Genomic DNA, 22,238 nt, shown 5'->3' with positions numbered 1-22,238 from the left:
GCAGACACTTCACAGGGGTAGCAACAGGCTGAGACCAGGCAGAGCAAGCACCAGGCAGAGCTGGGAACGGCTGCAGAGTTACTGCAGGTCCTGAGCTGACCTCTGTGGTCTGCAGGGAGTTGCTGATGGTCTGCCTCTTAAAGGTACTCAGTGCTAGGAGATCCTGCTTCCAGTGACGGCGGCTCGTTGGGGACCAGAGATCTGTCTCACCAGCTCTCTGGGCTTCTGATTCCCTGCTGTAACAGAAGGACTAGAGCTGCTGGGGAGTCTGTAGGCTGCGTGTCCTCAGAAGAAGGGATGGTGTTTCACTTCATGTAAGCCTTTGTTATGCTGCCAGCTCAGGCGTCTGCTCAGCTGAGACCTGGCTGTTGCTCACTTGTGCGTATTTTGTCCACCAAGGTGGAGGGAAGCACTGGTTGCTGGTTCCTTCTCTTGCAGCATGATGGGTGGCGTATTCTGTGTTAGAGACCGCACGAGCATGAGTCAGATTTGAAAACCTCACCCAAGATCTGCACAGGGAGGCTTTCGCTGTGAGGTGGAAACCGGTGCCTGCCACTACAGCTGGGCCAAACCCAGCCTTTTCCATTTTGGCCTCATTCCACGTCAAAACCACAGTGCAGCCCTTCCCGCGCTGCACAGGAGGGCACAGTGCAAGGCTCCAGCTGGGTGGGCTGCCCAGAGGACGAGGAGGAAGCTCAGGCCTGGAGCAGGGGTTGTGTCGGAGTTTTAGGGCAGTTTCTGCTGGGTTAGGGGAAGCTGAGGTTCAAGTCACAGAATCACAGAATCACAGAATGGTCGGGGTTGGAAGGGACCTCTGTGGGTCACCCAGAGCAGGCTGCACAGCACCGCGTCCAGGCGGGTCTGGAATATCTCCAGAGAAGGAGACTCCACAACCTCCCTGGGCAGCCTGTTCCAGTCACCAGTTGAAGTCTTACAGAGTGGGGTTTGCCCTCAAACCTGGCTCTCCTTTCTCAGCAGACTGTTGCTGGACAAAAGGCCACTCTAGGGTTCAGCTCTCTTGTCATTTGCCTTGATCTTGTCTAAAGAGCTTTGATCAGAATTGTTCCATGGATTCTCAAATGAAAAGCTGGGGTTTCCATTATTTTCTGGTGGAAAAAATATTTAATTGGAAAAATTCCTGCGTGGCCTTGGTATGCTTTCAGCTGGCATCCTGCCTGCCCCTCTCTGAAAATATTGCTGATTTTGAGTGCAAGCGCTTCTTATGAGGCCGGTTTCTTTGGTTGCAATCCCTCACTTAGGTTTCTTTTTACCTGAGCAGATGGTAGGAGCTGGCCTCAGCTGAAGTGACCTTCTGGGGCTACCTGCACGTCATGCTGCCCTTCATGGGAGAGCACAGCTGAGAGAGGACAGAGTTCCTGTAGCATTTAAGGAGCAGCCACTGCCCCGCTGCTCCTAGCTGTCTGCTGTTAACAGTCACCACCGCCCTCAGCTCTGGCAGCCGTGTTTGCAAAAAGCTCTGCGGGCACTGGAAGCAAGCTGGTTTCATCATGACAATGTAGTTATCCTTTTAAGGAAAAAAATCCCTCTGGGAGCCAACCCTCAATTACCTCCTGCTCCAGTGCCTTCTTGTTGGAGATGGCTTGTAACACAGCTGAGTTACAGCCACAGTAACTCAGCTGAGCACCTAGCTGCTCAAAAAAAAAAAAAAGAATTAAACTCTCTTGGCCTCTGTTGTTTGCTAGTGATTGCTGCATCTAGAAATTGGGGTCAAAACCCAAAGGCCTGGCTCCACTCATCAGTGCATTTGTGCAGAACCTGTCTACGGATGTTACATCTCCCAGCTGAGATGATATTCCCATGGTGTTAATGGGGTCATATGCAGATACCGTGTTCGTCTGTAAAGAAGCCCGTTGCAAGATTCGGGAGCTCTGGGTAGTAGAAGACTGGTGGTAATTAGGCGATGCAAGTGTCTGCTAAATGCCAGGAAACTGGGGTAGGCAGTGGCTGCAGTTCAATTTGCTGATATTCACTGTGGTGAATGGGAGGGGTCCTCCAAGGGTCCTGATTTGGAGGCCGAAAAATTCCTGCTATTCTGCTGACATGTCTCATAGTCATAGCGTGCAATGTCTGACCGGGCCGGGGCTGCTGCGGAGGTTGCCCTCTGCCTCTCTCGCAACGAGCAGAGCAGGAGCGTGCAGACCTGTAGAGAACAGCCTGTGCTCTTTCTGTTCTATAGGAATGGTGGCTTTGGCTGCAAGCCCCCAAATTTACATCTCTTGTGTTCAGCACTGAAAATACTTTAATTCCAAACGAGCTGTTTACCAGAAGAATATGACGCTCTTGAATGCAACCTTGTCACAGGAATGGGACCAGACTCCTTAAAGAAGCTCTAGGGACTGCTTCTTTTGACATCTGGAAGTTTACTGTGATTGTCTGAGAAAATAGTCTTTTCCCTCTAGGCAATAATAGCCACAATTAAAAAACCCCGAACCTTGTGCAGCTACTGCTGTCTTGAGCCAAAACAAATGGACCACAGCCTGTGGTGTGACCAGATCATCTGAGGGTGAAATGATGCTTCTCGGAGGAAACAGTCACAGAGGAGCCAGGCTGGATCCCTGGGCCCCATTTTGAGGACTGGAATGCACAGGGATCCTACTCTGTCAGTCTAGAGCCAGACTGAGCGAGCTTTCCGATGTTCTCAGCCTTCCTAAGGGTTTGAATTCTCTTCCCCTATCTAGAGCAAGGAAAAAAAATTAAAATTTTTGAACACTTCTGTAAGCAGACAGGAAGCAATCACATGAGCTCCATCAAAATATGTAATTTCATACTTTTAAAAACTCTTAGGGTAAATTATCTAAAAAATTGCAAGTTAACTAAAGTATTGAAATTGTGTTTTCATGCTGCAGAGCAAAACTATCCCCTTCTGAAATGTCAAATTTTCAAAGCTTTTTTTGTACGTTTACTTAAACCAGGACACCTTCCCAAATCTGTAGCCTCTGTTAACAGATTTGGGTTGCTGTTTTGCCAGAAAATTTCTCACCAGAAGTTCCCGTGAGGCCCTGATTCCACCCTTGGAGGTGGGTGGTTTTGAACCCGTCTGGATAGGAAAGCAGAAGTGTGGCTAAGCTGAGAGCAGGCCTGTCATTCGAATACATAACTATTGTTTGAACTGATGACCTTTCAGAAGTTCATTAGTTCTTGGCAGTCAAAAATAAGTGGAATTCATTTGCCTCATTCAGGAAATTCAACTCATGCTGTTGAAAATCCAGCGTCACTCCAGAGAAAGAGCAGATCAGAGGCTCGATGGCTTGGACAGGAAGGTTATCAATGTGCTGGGGACTGGCACCGGAGAATGTAGGTTCAAACCGCCGTCTCCTGTGATCTCCCACATGACATCTGGCCATGTTTTTACCTTTGAGCTTCGTCTCCCCTTCGCCACTGTTCCTTGCAAAGACGTACAATACATGAAGATCTGGGCAGCTCTTTGCTGTCATGGTGATGTGGTCTAAACAAGCCTGGAGCATTTTGCCAGTGTTTCAAAACTGACTTCTAGTTGCGAATGAAATAGCAGAGGAACTTGCAGTTTTGATTGCACAGGTCCTCGCCCAGTTAGTCATGCTGGCTTGCATGTCTGTCGGACTTCTGGAGATCTTTGAGTGTTTTATCAATTTCAGTGATAAACATCCCCATGTAGGGGCTAGATAACTTGCATCTAAAACTGATTAGCATTTCTCCTTTAAGAAGCATTTCTTTCCGTGCAAGGTAGGTTCCTCTGGAAGGAAAAAAATAATTTTCCTCCAAAACTACTTGAGTTTTTTTGGGTGGGAGGGAAAAATATTAATATCATTAAAAAATTCACCAAGCATCTGAAACCCATTTAGAGACCAAGAGGGAATTAAATGTTTCAGTAAGGGGTAAGGGAAAGCCAGTAACCAGTTTTCAAACATCCTCATTTCTGGATATGACCCTGCTGTGTAGTTCTGAGGGGAAGGAGAGTTTGGATCGGTTTGCGTTGCATGTGCATCACATCCTCACCCATGAATGGGAGCTAGTTCCGAGCATCGCCTCCCCTCGTCTTGCCCTCTTCCTGCCTCTGACCTCATCTCCAGCAGACCCCCTTACAGTAGCTGCTCCAAATGGCTTTGTGTTTTCCACCAGAACATCTCCAAAATACTTCCAAGTTCTTATTTCTCATTTAAATGAACAATATGGTAGATTTAACAGCTATCTGTAGTATTTGTGTTTATGTCTTACCCACTTACAGGCTAGGAATAATGGTTCTTTAACTGTAATATCGCCCAAAGAAAGCAGGGTTTGAGGGTCCATCCCTATCCCTGCTAAGGGTTAGAAAAGTCACCAAAGGACAAATTCTCAGAATTGGCTTTTTGTTTGGTTTGCTGTTTATAGGAGCACTTCATCTGTCCGTCTAACGTTCAGGTCATCTAATGTTTGCTGCAAAATGTCACTACTGCACCAATTAAAAATAAAAGTATCTGCTGCAGGAGAATGGGTTTGGGACCCAGCTCTTCAATGCTCTGTGCCTTTGCCTTCATTCTGCAGGCTGAGAGCTCCACTGTCTCTCCTGGCTGCACTACAAGGCGGAATTCATTCATGGCCACAAAATATCTTGAGGTCTTCGTATTGGAAGATGCTATAAAAAAATTGCCAATAGTGTTGCTAGTAAAAAAAATGGAAGTAGTTCTAGCTGGGGTTCCTAGCATTTTGATTCCATTCATTCATTTATTTTGAGCAAATCATTTTAAAATTCCTTTCCCGACTTTGAAAAATGCCTGCGTTCCAAAGCGTAAACTTATCCCCCGTGGGGATGTAGAAACTGTCTCGTGAATCCAACGGGGGCAAGCAACAAGGAGGTTTTCTTGGCAGCGGCACAACTGAAACTTATGGACAGCTTCTGTCAACGCAGCGCTGAGCTTTCTAGGCATCAGCTGCTCTGGCAGAGAAGGGGTATGAGATGGGAAAGTGGGGAGAGACGAGAACTGAAGTCTGGAGTGGAAGAGGAGAAGAGAAGAAAGCTGGGGAGAGCAGGCCAGGCTGAGGAGGTATGAGCAGGGTCTGTGTGGGATCGCTAGGACAGCACGTTTATTATCCTACAGCTCCCCAGCGAGAGGAAAAACAGGGTTAATGTTTTAAAATTATTATAGCATTATTATATTTAACAATATCAACATAACAGGTTCTGTGATTCTATGGTTAGAGACCTGAATAGCCTGTGGGGTTTGTTAGCCACTGAGTCTGGTGGCCGAGGCTTCTGCCAGTGCCCTGCAGAAATCATATGGCTGGGAAGGCCCCCAGGCAACAGTTTCATCCACCTTTCTGTGCAGAAGAGTGTGAGATATACCCACCTTCCCTGCATATCTGCTCTTAAGAAATCCCAGTGACAGAGGTCCCCTGAGGATCCCATTCCAGAGTACATTCACCCTGGGCCTGGGAGACTTTTCTAAATAGAAGCCTTCAAACTTTTTTGCTGCAAATGAAGCCAGCTTTGTTTTTTTCTCTTTACCCATTGGATGTGATAAACTGCTGACAGCCATCCCTCCTGTCTTCTTACAAATTTTGCAATATGCCAGAGTTTTTTTTCTATAGGCGTGAATACATGTGCTTTACATACCATCTTCAGTAAAGATGAAGGAAGGCAGGAGTCCTTCACTGTTTCCCCATACGTTGTACGTTACAACCTCTGAACTGCCAAGCTGGGCAAGCTCAGGCAGAGGGGACCGACGCTGCACAGCAGGAGATGCGAGGGCGAAGCCTCCAGCCGCTCTCTGAAGGGAAACTGGTGGGACTGGGTCTCTGATACCCAGGAGGGGACGGACAATACATGGCTTCAAGTACCTCGCATTGACCTTGGACAGCAGGATTGCTGCCGAGAATGAAATAGTTAATGCTCTGTAACATCGTGTCGGCGGCTGTCACAGGAATATTGTGGGTTGCTCAGCCGTGAGGTAAGGCACTAGAGGAACATGGTGACTAAGTTTCCTGGAATAAATTAAGCACTGGCTTTTGGAAGTATGTGAACTTGCATAGCATAACAAAACAGGGATCTCCATTCTCTAAACATGGTGGATATCTTCTGTGCCTGCAAATTTTCTAACTCTTAAAAGCTGGAAAGGGGAAAACTTGGAGAGCTTCACTGTTGATGACTCATATTTAAGATAAACCACACATTTTTTAATACCAAGAATAATTAGTCATTAGAGTAGACTAGCCAACGCTGTAGTAAATCCTTTGGCACCCTGGGACTGGAAGAGCTCTTTCTGCTCTTATTCAGTGGCAAATAATTGAGTTCTGTGGCATCACTGGACAGAACCTAGGCCCTGCATTTTCTATTTCAGATTACACAATAACACAGTCTCTTTGAACCAGTAACCCATGACTATCCATTCAATTAAAAGCAGTCAGGCAAATGTTCCATATGCCAATACTATGTATGTTTTCATTTGAGTTTTTTTAAATCATGTTTCATACAGTGCTAGACACTGCCCTTCCTTACCAACACCAATTTAAGGCGAAAATGTGATGTGTTTTCTGTTTGCTTAGTATGAGAGGAAGAGATTGCCTTTCTCTGGAGTATATCTGCAGAAATCAACCTTGTCTCTTGGACATTCCTTTGAGGAACAGTCGTCTTCCCAGCAAGGGGTTAGAGGGTTTGCTAAGCACATTTTTTTTACCCAAAGGAAGCCAAGCTTGTGCAATAGGATGGCGCATATACTTGCACTCTTTTCCCTGCTTCCTTGTAACTTTTGAACCTACTGACCAGTTTCTACCCAGTTTTCGCAGAAGGGAAGTAGTCACTATGATACCAGCTTCTTATCTTCCCACAGCTTATGGGCATCTGGGCAGAGAAGCGAGGCTCTGGTGTTGCTCACCACCACGGGGATGACTTCTGAGTGAGCTCAACATTTTGTAGACACGAGTGAGTCCACGTGAAGATGTTAAGGGCAGCTCAGACAGCAGTGCTGGAGACTGCACCTGGTGAGGTGCCCGCGGGGAGCGAGGATGCTTCCCACTGCTCCAGAAGGAGCAGGAGCAGGTCCTGGCCTCGGCCATGCTTTCTGGCCAGGGCAGCCAAGCTGGCAGGGAGGGATGACTTGGGAACTGCAGAGCTCCAGCTCTGTGCCAGCCGCAGCCCCTCGTGCTTCTCCTTCCTCTGGGCTTGTGGTTAGCACAGCATCTAGCTCAGCCTGACCACAGCCTGCGCAACGCGCCCTCCTCCACAGCAAAGCCTCTGTGTGCCTCTCCTGGTGGCTCTTCTTTGCTTCTGTTTAGGATAAACGGCTCTTAAAACAGCTGATATTTAAAAGGGGGTTTTATTGCCAAATCTCAAAGCTCTTTACAAGCAGGAGACAAAGTGCTGCCTTTCCACAGGCTGCAGCAGCTGCTTTTCAGTCATCCACATTTGCTTGCTTGCAAACTCACTTCCTTCCTGTCACAGACATGTAACCTGGTGGCACAGCCCAAACCCAGACTCACACCCCAGCGCTCCATGCCCAGAGGGTTTTCAGGCACAAAAAAACAGCCTGAGTGCAGCCAGAAATTAGATGTAACTTTAAATGCAAGTTTAAAGCGAGATTTAAAAAAGAAAAGTGCACGGTGGCAGGATGCACACTGAAGATGGGAGTTGCTGTATGAGGTCAGAATAGAGCAGGATCCTGTCTCTGACTGACCAGCGCTGCCGTTTTCAGAGGAGTATGTAAAAACATGCCAGAAGGCAGTTTCCAGCACTAGGCAGGGCCTGGCTCATGACCAGAATGAGAAGAGCAGGTGGGAAAACTGCAGAAGGAACATGATCCGTTATTTCCTGCAAAGTCCAGGTGAATCAGGCTTACGGTCAGGCTAGACATTTTAGGATGAACTGCTAACCCTATTAGAAAAAATAGTTAAAACCTAAGAGTCTCTAATACAGCGTTTTCAGCAGTAGAGTTACTGGGTGCTACAGAGATTCCACTTAAGTTATACCTATTTACAAGACATAATACAAATCTAGTAAGTTCTGTTAGTACAGCAAATACATTAATTAGCTGTAGCTTGTAAAATGATTTAACTTGCCCATTACTTAACAGATATAGAGGATTTTATCTGTTAAGATTCCTACTGATGGGTATTCAGTAAAATGTCAGACATTTATTCATTAGAATATTCAGTATAATATAAAAATATACAGTCAATATAAGCACATCCTGTAGGTTTGGCTGTAACACATAGGGATGTCTGGGCATCTTCATCAGCGCTTTGCCAGACAAGTATCCACAGAACGCACCGCAGGAGAAAACACCTGCGAGAGCAAAAGCGTTTGTACGTAAATTAGGGGACTGAGCTATCCCATGAGCTGTTTCCATTCTCCTGGGTTTTCAGCTCCAGGCTTTGATTTTGCCCATCCTGGAGTTTAGGACTGGCTTCAGCCTTGGGATATGAACCTGTACCCAGAGTTCGCCCTGGTTTGTGTATATTCCTGTTAGTGTGAACTGGGTTTTTCTCCCCATCTAATTTATCTCGTTATAGAACTGCATCTTGCAAAAGCCTGCCCGCTCTCTGAAGCCGATGCCCCTCGACTTCCAGTGCACACCGGGTTCTGACAGCTCACATTCATACCACACAGTGTTCGGTAAACGAAAGTGCACATGCAGAAAAATACATTTAGATAGCAGATAGGCACTGAATATTGTCTGTGATATTAGCCCTTGCCCTAAGTTTGGCTGGAAAGGCAAATAAGACCCACAGTTCACATTGAATCCACAGCAGCAAATGACAGATCCAGAGTTTGCTCCCGGCTATGTGCCTGGGAGTGGGCTTAGGACGTAGGAATCTTTTTGTCTCAAAGCAAAGCTTTTTGGCAACTAAGCCCTGAGTGTTTGACTGTGTAGAACTTTCCACGTGAGAGAATAACAAGTGAATTCCCATGCGAAGTTTATGGCTGTCTTGAGAGGGGGACAGACCACTGCAACCAAGGCTGCTTTAATCAAAAGAGGCAGAAGCATCAGTTCTAGTCACTACCTGTCTTGGTGGCTCCGGCTGGTGAAAAACAAGGTATTTGGAAGCCCAAAGCCAACATTTCTGTGCCCAGACCTGAAGTGCCCACTGCCTAGGCTTAAGAAGATGCTCAGATGAAGCTTTACTGAGCTGCTGCTATGGTGGGTGTTTGCAGCCCATTGCAGCCTTGTGGAACCTGGGAAATTATAAAAAAAAAAGAACAGAAGAAAAAGAAATGGTTGAGCTAAGAGGGCAGTGCTGGCAAATGAGAGAAAAAAAACTTAGGTAGCGTGTCACTCCTTAAAACCAGAGTGGAAAGATCGCCCTTTTCTGTGCTTCCCGAGTCTGGCTTAAGCAAAGGAGAAGCCCCTCGGGCTGTTGCACGATTCTCCTCAGAGCAACTACAGAGGGGACCCAGCTCAGGTACGGGGCTATACAGCAGCGGTGCAAAGACATGATTTTATCTCAGCTCTAATCACTAAAGACCACAGGAACTGTGGATGCTTTCAGCAGGTGGGCAGGGAAGCTGTGGGAATTGTGCCGGAGCCTTCTGCAACGCCTTCCTCAGACCCTTCCGTAGCGATGCATTTTTATTTTAATATACTTAAGCCACTGGGACCAGCCCCGAAGTTGTGTGTGCAAAATGCCTTTCTCTCCATGTACTCAAATTACAGATGTCTGTGCCAAACCATGGCTCTCGGGCTAGCCAGGACACAGCAGGTAGAGACCTGTTCAATAGGAAGAGGGATCTCATCCAGACCCGCTGCCTGATGTGCACGCTCCTGTCAGTTAACATGCCAGGACAACACAGAGAGCGAGCCTACCTCCTAAAGCTTCTTAATGACAGCTCTCCTAGGAAGCTCCCAGGGATCTCCTGGACACAGGTTCCCAAATGCCTGGCTAATTGTTCCCAATGATGATGAGGGGATTCGGAGTTACCAGATAGGTATGGTCCTCAATCCAACATGTCTGCTGCTAGAAGACACTCTTTCAAAGGCCAAGTGTAACCTCTTTGCCTCAGTTTCCCTATTAATGAAGCAGGAACAATTAATACTTGCCTGGCAATGATGCATTGAGACTTGCGTTCACTTACACCGTGCTTAGCACACCTAAAGCTCTGCAGAGCCAGACTCAGCGAGCGCCTTCACACAGCTGCTCCAGATCTGAGGACACTACTTGTAGTCAGGACTTGGCCAGTTTTGTTTGCCTCTGTGTGAGGTCACTTTTTAACTGTGGATGTGGTTTTATGAGTATCTTTGGAGAAGATTAGACCATTTATCTTTACATTCCTGGATGTCACTGGGCCAGGTGGTCTTGGAAACCTTGCCAGCAAGTGAACAAACACTGACTACATTTATCCTTAAATGATTTAACTGAGAAAACCAAGTATGTGCCAGTGTAATCTGGTATCTGCTTGCCTGTAAATACAGAAAGGCTTTTGCTAGGATAGCCATTCTGCTCCTTTCAAAAATCTGGCTTGGTTTGATTCCAGTAATTTTTAAGGCCTGATGCATTGAAAGGACTTTGGACAGAGTCCTTTAAGAGCATTCACATTCTTAAAACCGTTCTATGTCCTGTAACCTTCTGCTGTGCTAAGATGATTAGAACCAGACTGGTATGTACAGCATGAGGAGAGAGAGAAAGATGCTATAACTGAAAGCTGAATTCTGTCCCATGAACATGGTGTGTGCACAGCAAAACACCACCTTTTAAACACTGGCCTAGCAATGGTACAAATCATAAATGGCAAATGTTTAGCTTTGATTTTGAGAAAGAAGTCTCTTTGAAGAGTATGTCAGGGAGCACTTCTCCTATAAAGAGTCACTAGATCCTTTTGCTTTTCTTGCTGTTTCTGTGTTGCTTCTTTTTTCAGTTCTCCAAGACCTTTAATTTCTTGCAAAACTTGTGTAGCTTGCCGAAGTTGTTCTACTGCTTCATTGAGCAATGTCTCTGCCACCAGTGGGGGTCCATTCCCCTCCTGGGCCTGTTCCAACCCCTCACGTAAAACCTTCTGCAGAAGTTTTTCTGCCTTTTCCCTTTCATTAGCAACTTTCTCCTCCATTTTAGCTAAGCATGGATGGGAATCCTTCGGGAAACCTTGGCCTGGAAGTGCTCTCCGTGTATTTTTGGAATCAGACAGCAAGTCTCCCAGAGAAGAACTGCGAAGTTTGAGAACTGAAGTGCTTTCTACAGACTCTTTCTTCTCAATAGTTGCGTTTACACTCTCATGGCCTGTTTCTGTAGCTAAGGAAGTCTCTGTCTCTTCTGCTGAAGTTTGCTGTTCCTTCTCGGCAGAGGTTCTCCCATTTCCTTCTTCAGTTTCAACTGCTGGGGATATGAACTCTGCTGCCTCGCTGGCCGTGATCCCATTCACCGGGGGCTTGGAGCTGCTAGACTCCAGGTCTTCCAAAACTCCAGCTTCCAGGTCACCATGGCTGGAGTTCATTGTGGCTAGCATTTTTTCTGACAGAACCTTAGGAGGAACAGAAGGCTTTGTCATATGTGCAGTGGCAATCTCAGCAAGGTCGTCTTCGCTACTATCTCCTGATGATTTCGAGTCTTCTGCGTTTTTAGGCTCAGCGATTGGTTGGTCCCAAGCTACTTTTAGCTTGTCTGGCACGCTCTTAGGAAGAGGAATTGGAGCCTTTGCTATGCCCCTGTTGCTGACCTCAATGAGGTTCTCTCTGTTCTCCTCACTCAGTGCTTGAGATCCTTCCACATTCTCCTCTGGGCTTACAAAGCCCTCTTCCTTGGCATTTACATTGTCTTTTGATGCTATGCCTTCCTTCAGCTTCTTATCTGGAGGCAACGGAGGAGACAGAGGTTTTTTATGTTCCTCATCAGGAACATTGTTCTCTGTATCTTGGTTTTCTTTTGTGCCAGTGGGTTTTGTAGGTGGCATGGGTGGCTTTGGAGTTTCTTTCTGAGGTGGCGCATTGTCACTTTCGCTGATAGTGGAATCAAAGTTCGGTGGTCCATTGTCTACTATATCTAGATCTAGTCGCAGGATACCATCTGATGTAGACTTAGCAGCCTGAAATACAAGAGAGAACGTTTACAATATCTACCCCATCATCAAGCCTTTGCTCCATCCTTTAATTTCAAGTTGAAGTGCAAGACCCTGACAAACAGCAAAGCAAGCGAGCGGCTGCTGCTTCACACATCCACCCCGTTTATACTTACATCTGTTGAAACTGCAAGGAGAACCTGACTGGTAACAAAACCAGTGCTCTTAAGAGCAGCTTTTTCTATAGCTCAAGAGCAGTCTAAGGAGTTTGTGATTCCTCCATAAAGCATCACCCTATGCTACCCTCTAACAGCAGCAGCCAGCTCTACCAGTGTTAATCTAACAAGTGAAACACAATGTGATCTGCTATGCTTAGAATCTAACGAGCTACGATAATCACAAACATGTCGCCCAACAAGGAAGAAAGCTGGGTCAAATCACATACATTGCAGCAAATCTTGAATGCATCGAGTGAAGCACTTCCATCCCCCTGCACAGCCCTGCTTCTTCCCCAGACCAGCACATTCTGTGAACACCATGAGCGTTTTTGCTGCCGAGTTATTTTCTGCCTGATAGTGCAGCAACTTGTGTGAGAATACCAAAGCCAATAACCATAAGCAGTTCAAGAATGAGGACCAAAGCACAGAACTTATTTTACTACTTCCTTTGAGAAGAAAGCCTCAAAGCCTGTTCCACAAGCACCTTATTTCTTGGTTTTCCTGTCAGTGCTAAGCGGTCAGCTCTGCCATATTTTCATTCTTTATCCTGTGGTAGCTGGATCCCTCTGCTCCCTTCATTTACAGGATGCCTACCCAAAGCACACCTGCTTTCTGCTTTTGGGACTGTCACATTTTTACTTGAACATATAAACCAAGTTGATCTTTAGATGACTTGGCCAGGGATACTACTGTAATATCGTTGCCTGCTTCTTGTTTCCTCCGACCCGATGTCATCCCTGTCTTACCAGGGCCAAGCCTCAGCTGGTTAGACCTTCTTCAAACAACAGGCTATGTGCAAATCACTCTAGTAGAGGGGTTTTCCTAAAAAGGATGGACTTAGTAAAGTCATTGCAGCGTGTAAGCTCAGTGCCCCGGAGGGAGAAATGTGGTGACAGTTCCTGTATGAGGGAACCCAAAACCACACGAAGGCGTAGCTGCAGCCTGGGCCAGACTCCTGCAGTGTAGGGAGCTTAGTTACAGTCTCTCTTTGCCTTCCCAGCCCATCGGAGAGACGGAGGCAAGCTGCATCCTGATGGCTTGGCCCTCACTCATCCTCACCTGTCCTGCTTCGACACTGAGAATCATCGTTCATCCCATTTCCTTCACGATACTGCAGCCAGCAGCTGTGATACACATCTTTCTGCAGGCTCTAGCCCCTCCCTTTGCCCTCATTCCTGCTTCTGAATTTGTAAGCCAGTTTCTCCTGAATTTGGCTGAAGGTGAGAGGTCTTATAGGTATTAACCTCGGAGGTGTCTTGTGAAAAGAGGGAGCTGAGTAGGGGAGACAGCTCTTTTTAGTGCCTAGGGAAGGGCTTCCTACCTTATTGAATCTGTATTAGGCAACAGAGATTCCACACTCCATTGCTGCTGTGAATTTTGTCAAGTTTTCTTCTGTGGTTTTCTTCAGGAGTCGATGGGAATCTATGATTCATTCCCATGCGTTTCTCTAGAATAGACACTCTCCCTCCATTTCTATGCAAAGTAAAAAGTCTCAGGGCATCTCATTTTCTGTGCGAGGGCCATCTGAGTGCTGTGCAGACACATAAGTCAGAGTCTTGGAAGTTTGAAGAAAGAAGGTTTGATTTAAAAACCTTCCCTGGCTGAGATTAATGCTCTGCTAAAATATCAATCTGTGTGTGGAAACTTCTTCATAAATCACAGGAATCAAACATTAGTAAGAGCCTTTCCCATGGAAATGAACTGCAGGTTTATTTCATGGTGTTTTTTCTTGGTTTTTTTTTTTAAGTGACAGATCCAGAAAATCAGTTAAGAGTAGACAGGCTGGTCCATAAAACTGCCTGGGAGAATTATGTATTCTGTTTCAGACCTAAGGAAGGGCTTGTGAGCTTGAAAGCTTGTCTGCCTTTTCCAGTTAGCTTAATAAAAAACACAGCTTCTCCCCACCGACTGTGCAGTTCTTCTACCTTCAGACCACTGTCGCTACAAAATCATAGTTTCTTAGAAAATAAATATAGGAGCTTTGACTCTTCTGATTAAAGTGAAACTATAATGGCTCTCACCAGATGGTGAAGCAGCTCGTGAGTTATGGAAAGCTAAATATATCGTAACGTGTTGCAGCAGCTACAGATCTATGGGAACCTGGAGCTTCGTTAGAGGTGCTGGCGCAGTCTATCGCAGAGGAAGCTCCTTCCCTTGTCAGCTTTCTCTGGGCTGTCTGTACCTGGGGTTCTCCACAGGGTTTTGCACCCAAGTGGAAGAAGTAGCTCTTGGTGATCCCAGCTGGGGAGACGGCTCACCCCAGGGTGGGTGCACTTACCTCCTTTAGGTGACTTCTTGTGGGTGGCCTGCGTCCGTGGGCCATTTTCACTCTGTCCCGAGTTACGTGGTCCAAGGAAAGGCTCTTGTCTACTTTCACCTTTAAAAGGGGGGAAAGAAATAAGGAAGAGGGTCATTAATTTCTCAAGGTATGTCTGTAAAGTTCTTACAGTCACACATGAAGGGATGGAGCATTTGGATCCGGGAGAGGGTTTCTGAATATTTCACTACTACAGTCTTTGCCTCAGACTTTAGTTACAGCCTGCTTGCAAAGCCCTGCATGTATGTGATGGATATTTAAGGTGTCTGTCCTATATAGAGTGGTGTTTATCTAACAGATGATCCAAAGCAAAGCATCCAGCCTTCAGAGGTTTGCGATCACTAACCTCTCCTCTACCTACAGAGCAAGAAAAGAAGGACACAAGGCAGCCTTGTTGTCCTCGCTGCAGCCTGGGCTTGGACCAGCTCCTGCATGTGGCAGAGCACAGCACTGAAACTGCTGTTGCCATCTTAGAGGTGAAAGCTCATTAATAACCGTGACCTGACGGTGAACTGTATCAGCAGTGCTTCGTTACAGACCTTCCCTTCTACAGCTCTAATGACTGCAGGATGCTGAAGAGAAGGTGTGAGCAGTGACCTGGATTAATTGCAACTCTAGCTGAATTAACTAATTTATTTCCTGGAATCAGATGAGAAATCCACTGCCTCCCGCATGTGGGGAAGGAGGTCCCAGGCCCCTGGCAGGTATTTCTCCAGGCTGGTTCTGTGACCACCCACCCACCCATGCTGTGATGGCTGAGGGCTGGCATCTGCCCCACGCAGAGAGGCAGCACCAGTGACCAGGGATGGTGAAATGTCCATGTGCCCTTGGTTTTCTGGCCTTTGTACCACAGGTTTGTACAATAGGAAAGCTGGCAAGGGTGAAATAGGGATTTAAAAGGAAAAAATAGGTCCCAATCCCCGGCTGATATGGCAGAGTGGTTTTACAGCTCTTTCAGCAGAGAACAGCTAATCCAAGCCATCTGAGAGCTTGCCCTGTTAGCTTGTGCCTGGCCTGTACGGAAACACTTTAAATCTGAGGTCTGATCCTTACTGGAATGAATGAGAATTAGAGGCTGGTTCCCTCTGAGAACCCAGTTCCTCATAAGGAGGATAACCACGGGCCACGGGGCAGGGAGGTGACCCCAGATCCCACCTTGCTGTGCTGCCAAGGGGGTGTGCAGAGTTCAGTGCCCACTGGAGAGCGCAGAGCCATGGGTCGTGCCGCTCCACGCAGCCCCGAGCCGGCGTGGGCTCCCTCCAGCAAGGGCTGATGCAGGACATCACCTCTCCCAACTGCTGAAACATGAGGGCAGACCTGGCTGCTAAGCTCTCTGCTGCTGTGTTGCATCTTCCCAGGCTGCTGCTGGTCCCAGCTGGTCCCTTTAATTCCACATGCCGCTTCCCACTTGGTCCAAGGGCCCGAGGAACCACTACACCCCGCTACCAGCAAAACCCTGACACTGAGTGCCATTTGAATTGGCAAGAAAAAGAAGCACGTTCCAGCCTCTCCTCCTGCTTTTGCCCTCTGCTGAATAAAAGCAAAGCCCAAGCTCTCAGAGTTCACGTCTCTAGCACCATATCTGCAGCGCTTCAGCTCTTTTCTCAAAACTTTTACTCACTTCGGTTTCCTTTGCTAAACAGATCCGGCCGATTGCTTCGTCCCCTCATTACCCTGCCCATTTCTTCTCGTGTTATTCCCGTGATGGTGGTTTTGTGAACTTCCTTTCAGCTACTGAAACAACTGCAGAATAGATACTTCTCCTTTGGTTTAGTTCAGGGCTGATTTATAAGCTAACAGGGAGCACGGCAAGGCTAGTCAGGCTCTAAAACATGCGACTTTCATCATTCCCTCTGCGCAGCAGGATGGGAGGAGAATTTGGGAGCGCAGGTGTGCTGGGGCCAGCTGAGAAGCAGGCAGGTTTGGCTGGGGCCGTGGAGTAACTTTCCACCAGCCTTCTCTCCAGACTGCAGGCGGAATAGCTGGTGGACTGAGTCACTTCAGATTTTTCCAGTCTTGAAGACTGGGCTGTGTCCTAACCAAATACCTCCATTTCCAGGCTTTTTGGTGCTGAGGATGATGGTATCGTGGGGAAGACGAGTCTCTCCAGGCTGCAGCCCCAGCTCTACACAACTGAGTGCTGCAGCTGCTTCTCTGCACCAGCCGCTTCCCTTGGGAGAGGGGAACAGCCCTGCATTCGCTCATCCCAAACCCGCTGAAGCCAGCAGACGACCTCCCACTGACTTTGGTGAGCTCCTGTGTCCCATGGGAGCTTTGGTGAGTTCCTGTGTCCCGTGATGAGATGTTAGCTCTTAGCAGCACAGACCATCCCACCGGCACACCGTCTACTCGATCAGCTGCCCCTGCCTCCCTGCATCTAACCCTGGCCAGGAGAGAGGGAAAAGCAGCAAGATGTAGGAGGGTGAAAATATCTCTCTACGTGTTCTGCCTTCTTGGGCTGGGAACTGAAGTGGCTAAAAACTCGCAGCCTGCGGGGAAACTCCCTGGCCTGCATACCATCTTTCTCTTTCCTTCGACCATAGCTGGCATGCAGGAAGGACAGGGAGCAAGGGGGCTCGGGCAAGTTCTACTTTTAGCTAAAAAAGCAGTGGATGAGAACTGGCACAGAAATGCAGGAGTTTGAAAACCGTTTCTCTTACCTCATCAAATACTTTGTTTTTGCCTCTATTGATCCCTTCATTAAGAGCTTTTATCCATGATTCCTTTTCTTCCAAAGTTGGTGCTTGAAATTTGATATCATGAACCTGCAAGAGCAGAGAGACAATTTTGCCTAAGCATTTCTTGTGAGGACCAGAGAGGTAGCTCTCTGCTCCCTGTGTGTCACTTCAGTTTCTACATAACATCCAGTTCCAGTCCGTGTTTAAACTACAGATTCCTTTGTGCTTTGGCAAGCACTTCACTTCAGAGCTCCCATGAAAAGGATTTTGTTATGTGGAGCAGCTTGTTGCTCTAGTTTTATTTTTGCAACTGGTAACTAAAGTAGTAAGAAAGTAAGAGTTTCTTCCTTCTGCAAACTGCTCGGAATAGCTCTTAGAGCAGCAGCGAGTTGTACAGCAAGTGGTCACACTGTGTATAGGGAGTCAGACTGAAAGTCCAAGTCACTTTGTGCTGGTTCAGATGCAGTAAGGTGCTTTATCTCCAACTTCCCCCCAGGCTGCAAGCTGAGAGCAATGGGAAGGCTGCGTGCAGCGGGCTTTGCCTGCTTCCCTGTTCCTGCGGCTCGGCAGAACAGAACCGATACAGGAATCCGGGGCTCTGAGCTTGGCTGCATGAACCCCGATGCAGCCGAGCACGGACGAGCCGAGGCATAAGGGCAACGTAAGGGAAAAAGTTAACCATATCTTCTGTTTGCAGATGAAAAAATACAGCAGGGAAGGCTACAGACATGCACCTTCTGGGGTCTGAACAGCTGTCCTAAGAAGAAAGGAAGACTCAGCCACACAAAAGGGAGCTGGCAAGAAGCACGGGACAGAAATAAGGAGGGAGCGATGGGTGATTGTATGGCCTGTCCTCCCTTCGGCCAGCTCTTCCCTTCCTCCGGGGCAGGCCCATGGCTGTGCTCAGTGTTTCCAACCTCTTCTTGGCCACAGCAGGAACAATAGGTAGGGTGTTATTTATTTCACTGCTGTGTTCTCTGAGTGCCTCACCAGTATTATGTAGCTTTGCCCCAAAATACACTTCAGGTGGGAGAAATATCGTCTCCACATTACAGGTGGCTCTGTGGCAGACGGGCTTGGATCCAAACAGCTCCATGCAGCGCCCTAATCCGCACTGCACAGGCACACAGAAATACTCTTGTGCTGAAGCACATCATCAAAGTTGCAAAATCAAGCACTTAAAAATTAGACAATTCCAACGTTGCCGGGGCAGTCCTAACTCAGCCTGCTGTGCACGTTCCTCCAAGCACCATCCCTAACAACAGGGGCGGCACTTTGCACTGAGCTACCCCATCGTGTGCTTTATCCTCGTGGGTCAACACATCTTATTGATTGTGCTCTGCTCAAGCCCTGCCCTGAAAACAGAACTACTGATTCCCCCAACAATCTTTCCTTTGCTGCTTGGCACTACAGTATCTGGGGGCTTCACAAATTGCTTTTCAGAGCAACTGAAATTACCCGTCTCTTACAGGTGAGGAGGTGAGCTACAGAGAGGCTCATTCAAAACACATACTAGCGGGCTCTTGTTTGGAATGGTTTTTTTGAGTATTTAACATCCTATAGGTATTCTGCACCTTCCCATTGCCTTCAAGAGCAGCTGTAGTCCCAGCCTTTTTGTAAATGAGGCCCCGCATTCTGAAATCACAGCCATGTCTATATAAAACAGCGACTACATAAAATGAGGGTGATGAAGCTAATGCTGAGTGACAGTCGAATGCTCTTCGCAGCTCCCTGCTTTGTCTGTGGCACAACAAAGCAGCAACCGTTCTGGGTCTCAGCAACTTCTGAAGGTACCATCAGAAACTCTGCAGAACGAAAGCCTGATCTCCTTGCACCCACTCCTGGTGTTTTGCTAGCAACCAACTGCCCTTCCCTGCTGCATTTATTCCGCTTCAGTGCCAAGATTTTACATCTGCACATCACAGCAACAAAGTGCCAGACTCTCACAACCAGCACGGCAAGCAGGGAGTTAAGAAGCAATCTGGAGAAAGATTATTTATTCGATTAGTTTGCACATAAGGTGACGGGACCACATGTCTTCCTGAGAGCTCAGAGGAGAGGTTAGGGCCTGAACCACAGCCCTCTGGAAAAAAGAGCCCTTTGTCTGGGGTGCAGAAGGGCCACCACTAACCAGGGAACCTAAGGGAAGGCAAGGCTCCAAAACAGAGCGACAGCCAGATTTTGTTTTAGTCCAAGCAGGCCTGTTTTTGTGTGTGCTTAAAAACATTTTTTGTTCGGAAACGATTTTGCCCCAAAGCTTTGTAATTATAAAAGCTTATGAGAAAGCCCTACTTGTGAGCAGCTGAGCTGCTGCGCTGCCTGGCAAAGACCTGGCAGCTTGCACCAGGGTTTAGAAATCTCTGTACATGTTGTTCAAGGGAAGGATTCCTGCCTCACTTCATGCTGCCTCTTCCAACGCCGCTTTCTGTGCCTCATTCTCGGCCCCCGAATAAAGAGACTGTGACTAAGCGCTGGTGTCAGCAACCCTGCGGCAGGGCAGAGCGAATCCTCGGGGGGATCGTTTGTCAGTAACGAGAAGCTGAGATGCCCCTTTGGCACGCAACGCCCTGCCATGCAACTCTGTGCCACACAGCGTAACGCTGACCTACCGCTGCGGCCTCCGACGCAGACCCAACGGGTGGTGAGGGAAAAGGACTCGTGGAAAGACGCTCCCAAGGCGGCAGCAGAAAGAGCCCTCCATTCCCCGCAGGGCTGGGCGAGGGAGGACAAGCAGCACTCTGCGTGGGACCCTGCTCCCTGCCACGGGGCAGCATGGGCAATGCCAGTCTCACGCCGCTGCAGCCCCGCTCCCTGCTTGCACAAGTCCCTGGGGCTGTGACACAGAGCGGCAGCCTCAAGGCTCCCAGTATGCCCAGTTATCTTTGTTTGAAAACTTATTTTCTCCTTTTTAGAACAATACCCACAGATACCATGGAAGACTCGGGCTCCTGGGGCTCTGAGGCTGGTGCCCAGGATGCCGCCAGCCAGACTCACTGTTGCCTCACAGCCCCTTGTCTGTCTGCATCCACCCGTGGCTCGCGTCCTCGGCCACGGCTCTGGGGAGAGGAGTGTTGACACCCTCTATAAAGCAGACAGCTGCGGAAGAGACGCAAAAAGGAGCCGGAGGAGCTGGTCGCAGTCCTGCCTGCCACTGGGGCTCTGTACACTAGTCTGAGACCCCCAGGTCCTCTGCAAACAAGGAACAAATGAATTCATCTTGTCTGTATTTTTACTCATTTGAGTATTCACAGATAAAGAGGATGCACCTGAAGATGGATACTCCCCACAAAACGTTAAGCTAGGTCTGTTCTCCTGCTGCAGTTTAAGATAGAGAGCCAGTGACACCAAATCTAAGAGGGCAGCAGGCACTTTTGCTCTCCTTCTTGCTAAGCCAGCTGAGACTGAGTCATGCCGTAAACAACAGGCTGGTGTGCCAGGAAAAGCTGTCATGGCTAAACCTAATGTGATAGTGACCATTGTAAGCCATGAATCCAGACTACGCAATTTACTGCCAGTTAACTCAGAGCACAGTACGGCCAGTCAGCTCCTGCTGAATCACTGGCTAGATGTCAGGCAACAAGAGGCTCACACGCAGGTCACTGTCCGTAACGGCAGCGAGCACAGCCTCCCTGATTGCTCCTTGTCTTCTCCGAGATGCCAGTCTCTTCAAGCAGTGACAGTCTTCTGGCTATGCTGACCCTGCTTGCCAGGAAAGGGAAGTGTTCCTGGGGTCATTCTGTTGTATCTGCGCTAAAAGATTTAACAGACAAGTTCTGCAGAACCGTGTAGCTGAAGTTTAAGACCTTTACCAACACTAGCTCCTCGCTGAGCCATTCTGCTAGATGCTCCTGATCTGCAGCAGAGGTGGGCAACAGAAACCTGTGCCCGCTCCTCAGCTGTTTCAGTGCAAAGCCTGGTGTTGGCTTCAGTTCAGTGGGATTGGGCTAAACTGGACTGTGAACCGCTTGTGAACTGCTGGTTTAGGTGTGGGAATGTGTTCCCTTCTGCTGACTTCTGGTATGGGGTGGTCACCTCCAACAGAAGCCAGAGCAGAGCTGGGTCAGTAACATCTTAAACTACCAAGAGTGCACCAAAGGCTATCTGCCAGATGTGAGGTCATGTCCTGCCTTCTTCGACATGACTCTGTCAGGTTAGATTATGGAGGGAAAAGTGGAAGCCAAGGGACTGCCAGTTAGGGGATTCTTGCGGTTTTCTGCAGCTGAACCAAGAGCTACCGCATCCCTGGGAATCACGCAGCATCCCTGCCAAACTGGCAGACCCCAGGAGCAGACTCCTCTGGGCACAGGGCAAATCACTGTGATCCACTGCAGCTTCCAGGCTGGGCCCCTGACGAAGGCACCTGCAGGTACCTCCAAAGGTGACTGAGGGAAAAAACAGCAACGGCAGTTTCCATCCCTGACCGCAGGTGCGGAGTTTGTGCATGGCCGTGCTAGGAAAGGACGCGTGGGGAGCTGCCGTGCTTGCTCGTGGACCCTTCCCCTTACTACCACCCTCCTTCTTCCCATTCTTCACACTTCCCTGCAGCTGAAGGCTTTCAGACCCACTGAATATCAGACTTGTGCCAAACTCTGTAGTCTCTAGGCAGTTTACACCAAGCATCATTCACACTGATTTTTGCATCGTGATTACATTTTAAAGTCTCCAGGCCAAGGCTGCTGCGCTGTCTTACAAGCTCAGCCGTCTCCATGCAACAGTTTTCATTCGATTGCTGCGGGTGGAACGAAGCATTTGAGATTTCTCTTGCACACTTCTAGCAGCACTTTGTCTCAGCTCCACACCAGTGCAGGTGTGTGACATGCTCATATTGTCACAGCTTAACAAAACTGTCATCCTTGTGAGCAGGGCCAGCAGAATCTGGGGTACATCCATCAACGACCAGTGTTTAGCAAGGCAGCTTATATATTCGGGTGCAACTCTAGCTGCAGAGTAGTTTTAACTGACTGATTCATGTCCTCTGCTCCTCAAGCATATCCCATCCAAGATTTAAACTGGGATTCCCCTACCCCTGTTGGCATCAGGGAAACTCCTGTTTGTGCACTGAAACAGCA

General features: G+C 48.0%; 1 protein-coding gene across 1 annotated transcript in view; it reads right to left on the bottom strand.

The window, feature by feature from the left end:
- Window positions 1-7,286: 7,286 nt before the first annotated feature.
- PLEKHO2 (pleckstrin homology domain containing O2) overlaps window positions 7,287-22,238 on the bottom strand; it is a 30,078-nt gene continuing 15,126 nt past the window's right edge. The window contains exons 4-6 of the mRNA XM_075432279.1: window positions 17,152-17,256; window positions 14,453-14,551; window positions 7,287-11,983 (exon numbers count right to left, since the gene is read on the bottom strand). Coding sequence (XP_075288394.1) covers window positions 10,745-11,983; window positions 14,453-14,551; window positions 17,152-17,256 — 1,443 coding nt within the window. The 3' untranslated portion in view covers window positions 7,287-10,744. The remainder of the gene's footprint in view (window positions 11,984-14,452; window positions 14,552-17,151; window positions 17,257-22,238) is intronic.

This window comes from Opisthocomus hoazin, chromosome 10, assembly GCF_030867145.1.
Source record: "Opisthocomus hoazin isolate bOpiHoa1 chromosome 10, bOpiHoa1.hap1, whole genome shotgun sequence".
Classification (NCBI taxonomy): Eukaryota; Metazoa; Chordata; class Aves; order Opisthocomiformes; family Opisthocomidae; genus Opisthocomus; species Opisthocomus hoazin.
Note: the sequence above shows the minus strand (reverse complement) of the source record. Positions and strands in the feature narration are given on the sequence as shown.